The 6,000-nt window shown below is 39.0% G+C and overlaps 1 protein-coding gene across 1 annotated transcript in view; it reads left to right on the forward strand.

The window, feature by feature from the left end:
• The window catches only part of SYNGR3 (synaptogyrin 3), a 43,073-nt gene extending 37,656 nt beyond the window's left edge, over window positions 1-5,417 (forward strand). The window contains exon 4 of the mRNA XM_070954943.1: window positions 5,205-5,417. Coding sequence (XP_070811044.1) covers window positions 5,205-5,417 — 213 coding nt within the window. The remainder of the gene's footprint in view (window positions 1-5,204) is intronic.
• Window positions 5,418-6,000: the final 583 nt, after the last annotated feature.

A 6,000-nucleotide genomic window follows, 5' to 3' on the forward strand; every position in this document is an offset into this window, starting at 1 on the left:
CTATTTAACTAGGGAATTGTAATAATTGAGATACTATTAATTGGTTAAGTTGTGGTTTGGAGGAATATATGGGGGAAATTATTTGGTTTATTATTATTGGTAAATATAATTAATTGATGTGTAAGAAATTGGATTGCATGGAAATAATTGGAATATTCATGTTCATATTGATTAATATACAAAAAAGATAGTTATATAACTAATTGATTTATATTAAAATGTTGAATTTGTATTAAACAACTGTATTACATAATTAACCAATGTGAGGATAGATATAAAAATAGATGACAATGCGAAGGGGTATAGTATAGAATAGAAGGGAAAAATTGAATTTGATTAAGATTAGAGATGAGGATGAAGGGTAATATTGGTTTTTTTAAAAAAATAGATGAGGAATAAATATGGTAAAAAGGAAATATAGAAATTGTAAATTTAATTGAAATGACTAAATACTGTGTTGGAAGAAATATCCTTCTGGGTTCTGCTCCAAGTGGGGAAAAAGACACTGGAAACATGGAGACTGCTTGGAAAGATGTTTAATGGTGGACAGGATCACATGGCATGATGGGGCCCATTGTGTTAGTTTCTGTTGCTATTGTGTTGCAAATGTCCTTTGACAAAGGATTGACTTTCTGCCTCCAGCCCATTAACAAAGGTTGGGGGGCAGGAAGGTGGGAGCTGATTTGTCTGTAAAATATGCTTCTCCATTTCTCATCCAGGGAAATATAATATTCTGCCTTTTTAATATTTCCCAAAATATTTCATTCTTCTAAGAAAGGGGTGGGTGCTAACCTCCTACAACTGTTTAAATTTGTGAACCGGCCAAATACTCTGTTCAAAGAAAATACGTTGTATGTTTGTATGTGTGTTTCTAATTATTGCTATTTATTACTATTTGTTCTCTTTTATTCTTTAAAGTTTAACAATTCATTCTTTATCTTAATATCTTTATATTTGTTTGGGGTTGGCTTTCTTCCCTTTCATCTTTTTTATTGTACAGCAATCTTTCTCCTCAAACCTACCACCTCTGTCTTTTCTTTCTTTCTTATTTTCTCTTCCCCCCTCTTCTTCTTCTCCCTACTTCCTCTTTCTTTCTCCTTCTCCTCCTCTCTTCCTCCCTCTCTTACTCTAAAATTCCTACTCTAATTTCCCTTCCCTTCCTTCATCCCTCTCTATTGCTGTATCCTTTTATGCATATGGACTACTCAGAGGGCTGAAAAAGTTATTTTTGACTGGTCCTCGCACTTTTGACCAGTCCTCGAACTTACGACTGTCCTCACAATTTATGTTTTTGCCCTATCTTGTCACCATGGTGAAGAGAAGCAGTTGTGAAATGAGTGACACGGTTGTTAAGAATTGTACAATGGGCATAAATGATGACCAGTCATAACTGCGAAGACCGGTCAAAAGTGCGAGGACCTGTCAGAAATCACATTTTTCAGCCCTCTGGGTAGTCCTTTTGTGCACAGGGACTACTCAGAGGGCTGAAAAAGTTATTTTTGACTGGTCCTCGCACTTTTGACCAGTCCTCAAACTTACGACTGTCCTCACATTTTACATTTTTTGCCCTATCTTATCCTATCCATGTTGAAGAGAAGCAGTTGTGAAATGAGTGACATGGTTGTTAAGAATGCTGCACAGGCATAAATGTGAGGATGGTCATAAGTGTGAGGACCAGTCAAAAGTGTGAGGACCTGTCAGAAATGACTTTTTTTAGCCCTCTGAGTAGTCCCTGTACACATAGCCATGGCCACCCGGTCACATGACCTCCAAGCCACGCCCACAAAATAAGCCACACCCACAGAACCGGTAGTAAAAAAATTTAGAACCCACCCCTGGTTGGGGGTCACCACAACATGAGGAACTGTATTAAAGGGTCGTGGCATTAGGAAGGTTGAGAACCACTGTCTTAGAGAGTTGAGGGGTCACAAACAAAGCATTTCAAAGTAATGAACTTCCAGCTGCCCCTGGAAGGTCCCCAGGCAGAGGAAGGTCGCCCCTCCTTTGGTGATTGATGCCTTTTTTATTTGTTATTTTTATTTTATTTTATTTTTCAATTTATATACCGCCCTTCTCCCTAAGGACTCAGGGCGGTGCACAGCCAGAATTAAGAACATGAACTACAAATATTAAGAACAATTAAAATATATATACATTTGGCCCAAAAATTTAAAAATCACAAACCAATTAAAACATTTAAAAAATTTAAAAATTTCTTCTTAAGCCAGCCCGGCTTGCTGGGAAAAGTGGGTTTTAAGGGCACGGCAGAAGGCACTGAGATTCTCCTTATCTCTGGGGGCAACTTTTGACCTGTTCTTAATATTAGGATTTTTTTTCAACATTCAGATGACTTTATTGTAACTGAAATCCATTATTCTGTATTCAGGCATCTAGTTCATCTTTTGTGTAATACCTGAAGATTGACCATCTTTCCTCATCAGATACAGTTTCCAGTCCACATTTATTCCACGGAAAAAAGGAAGTCACCCTTACAAAAATGAAACTGAGAATGACCCAAATTGATTTATTAGCTTTTTTTCTCAACTCAGCAAAACGCAGTGACTAAGAATAGAAAATTAATACAGATGCTACATCTCTGGTCAAATTCTTTGCTGGAGGTGAAACTTTGCCCTGATATCTAAGCCTCCTTCCCCCAATTGCCTTTTTAAAAATTTCCTGCCACTCTATAGATGTTGGCATTAACAAGTAAAGAGTTCTAAATTATTTGGAACTTTTGTTTTATATTTGGAGACATTGATGAGATATTGAACATTTTTTTAAAAAAAGATCTGTAATATATTCTTTAGCAGCTAATGATAAGAATATATGATTATTTGTTTACAGCTGCCCACTCCAGCAGACTCTGAGCTGCTCTATATTATGCCAAGTAGAGGAAAAACATTTGCAAAACAGGCACCAAAGACCTCTTCTAAGGCGAGAGAGGGCTGCCCCCTCCCCAATGCCACTTGCAGAGTCATTTTAGAAATTGGGATATATATATATAAGGGCAGACAAAAGAGGGGCCTCCTTTTCAATAAAAGCATTCTCAAGAGATGCCCAATAAGATAAGCAGAAAAAAATAACAAAAGCTTTAACACGTTTGAAATAGGGGATTGCTTTTTATATTTGGAAAGTACAAGAGTATCAGAAAGAAAAGAGGGTTTTGATTTTTAAATGAGATCCTGCTGTAATACTTTGGGTCCTTTAGTAAACTATTAGAAATCTCTTAGTTTTGCTCAGAGAATACAGGACATAAAGGAAAAAAAATACAGGGGATTTAAGTAGGGGTCGTAAGATAGTGAGCTCTATTTCTGTAGGTCAAAAAGAAAAAAGTTTTATTCACCAAGTCATTGTATGGGATGATACTTTGCAGGGTAGAGCACCACAGAAACACATCCGTACATTTGTGCAAGCTGTTCCTTATGATGGTGTCCTTTGCTCTCAGCTGGCAATATTCTTTTATCCAGTCATCAGTGACAGAAGGAGGACAAGATCCCCAAATTTAGCATTCAAGGATTTTGCAAGTAGAAGACCATAAATCCAGTCCAGGTCCATCTGAAAGTGGAAAGGTCTTCCAGAGCTCCTTAGACCCCAGCATGATGAATACAGTTGATTCATCCTAATACTTGCCTTGGCCTTGGCCTTCCTAAGGAATCTCGTGTGCTTTAAAACTTTTAAAGATGATGATAATGATCTCTTGCAAGCCATTAACATCCATCGTTGTCTTCCCAGAATGCTTTTGGACCCTCTGTGATGTCCTGTGATAAAAAGCTATTTCCTTCAGCTAGGACACTGTGTTTCCCTGAAAATAAGTCTCTGACTTATATTTTTTGAACCCTGAAATAAGCGCTTGGCCTTATTGCCACGCGTTCAAAAGCCCGATTGGGCTTATTATCAGGGGATGTCTTATTTGGGGGGAAACAGGGTAGTAATACCTGATCCTAAGGAAGGTGGATCTGTGAGAAGTCAGAGGGAAGGAATAAAAGAGCAGAGGAAAATTAGAAAAACAAAAGCAAAATAACTTTGGCTATTAAAGAAACAAGTCTAGTGGCCCCACACAACCAGCTAAACTTTTGCTTTACCAATTAAGTGCAGGAATATAAATTTATTGAGAAGAGTTCAGTGTATCTCATACTAATCTGTTCACACAAATTTATTACTAATAGTTATAATCAACTTCTTATATTATAATCATGAATATAAGAAACTGCGTAGTTTGATTGGTTGACTCGTCAATTCCACTGCTGGCGCAAAAGTCAATCAATCAGAAGAGAGCTGGAAGGGACCTTGGAGGTCTTCTAGTCCTAGCCCCTGTTTAAGCAGGAGACCCTATGCCATTTGAGACGTGGTTGTCCAGTCTTTTCTTAAAAACCTCCAGTGATGAAGCACCCACAGCTTCTGAAGGAAAGCTGTTGCACTGGTTAATTGTTCTGTCAGGAAATTCCTCCTTAATTCCAGGTTGTTCTCTCCTTGATTAGTTTCGTTTCTTGTCTTGACTTCAGGTGCTTTGGAGAATAGATTGACCCCCCTCCTCTTTGTGGCAGCCCCTCAAATAATGGTATATACTACTATCATGTTAGCCCTAGTCCTTCTTTTCACTAGACTAGACATACCCAATTCCTGCAACATTTCTTCATATGTTTTAATCTCCAGGTCTTTAATCATCTTAGTTGCTCTTTTCTGCACTTTTTCTAAAGTCTTCACATCTTTTTTGTAATGTGGTGACCAAAACTGGATGCAGTATTCCAAGTGTGGTTTTACTAACATTTTATAAAGTGGTATTAATACGTCACATAATTTTGATTCTATGTCTGTTTATACAACCAAGGATTGTATTAGATTTTTGGCTGCCGCCGCACACAGCTGGCTCCAAGGTCCCTCTCACAGTTACTGTTTTTGAACCAGATTTTGCCTAATCTGTAATTGTACCTTTGGTTTTTCCTGCCTAGGTGTAAATCCTTGCTTTTCTCCACATTAAATTTCATGTTGTTGACAGACTTGAACCCATTGTTCAAGTCTGTCAAGATCTTTTTGATCCTGAGCTTGTCTTCTGGGTTGTTGGCTGTTCCTGCCAGCTTAATGTCATCTGCAAATTTGATGAGTTCCCCTTCTATTCTCTCATCTAAGTCATTTATGAAGATATTGAAGAGTCCTGGGCCTAAGACGGAACCTAAGTGCTAAGAAACCTTTCTTTGCTGTTACAGGTTGCCCTGACTGTAAAAGCCCTCCAAAGATACCGGATGGGGACTGACATGTCTCTCTTTGCCACGGATCAGTTTGGCCCCGATCCCATGACAGGATATCCGGGACACCCTCCCACTAGCAGTGGCATCGAAAGCACAGAAACCTATCAGAGCCCACCATTCTCCGACACCCTGAACACCAGCCCCAAAGGTTACCAGGTGCCAGCTTACTGAAAGGGCAGGTGACCCTCTCCCAAACGGGATTTCAGAGCAAACCGAAACCAGACCCAGAAAAATGGGCTGACATACCACAAGGTGCAAGTATAGTCAACAGATTGGTTGCAAGTGTATTCAAAAGTACTTTCCTTTTTTTTTTTTTTTTTTTTACATGTGGCGAGTTATGTGCTGGGTTAAACTTACTCTTAGCTAATGGTGCAGTGAATTCTGTACAGTGGTTCTTGTCTTATCTGTCCAAGGATATTTTTATATTAAAAAGAAAGAGAAGGGCAACAGTGTTCCCTCTAAGCAGGAAACTCTAGAAAAGCTGTAACTCCCATTTCCCTGACTACAGTGGCATTTACTCATGTGACACTTGGCTGCAAGTGCACACAAAACCTGGCAAGACACAGGGGCGCTGGAGAGGTGTGGGTGCCCCCCCCCAACAAGATGATCAAAGCCCTATTCCTTGTTTGTAGGTGTCATGAATACCCAAGGGGCCAGCCAGATAGAGTGCCCATCTCTCCTGGCCAGCTAGTACTTCAAGTACTTCCAAGGTAATCCAAAAAAATAGTTCTCCCAGATACTCTTAGAAGTCACT

This window comes from Pituophis catenifer, unplaced genomic scaffold (genome assembly GCF_029215685.1).
Source record: "Pituophis catenifer annectens isolate HBS135680 unplaced genomic scaffold, rPitCat1.0.hap2 SCAF_16, whole genome shotgun sequence".
NCBI lineage: Eukaryota > Metazoa > Chordata > Lepidosauria > Squamata > Colubridae > Pituophis > Pituophis catenifer.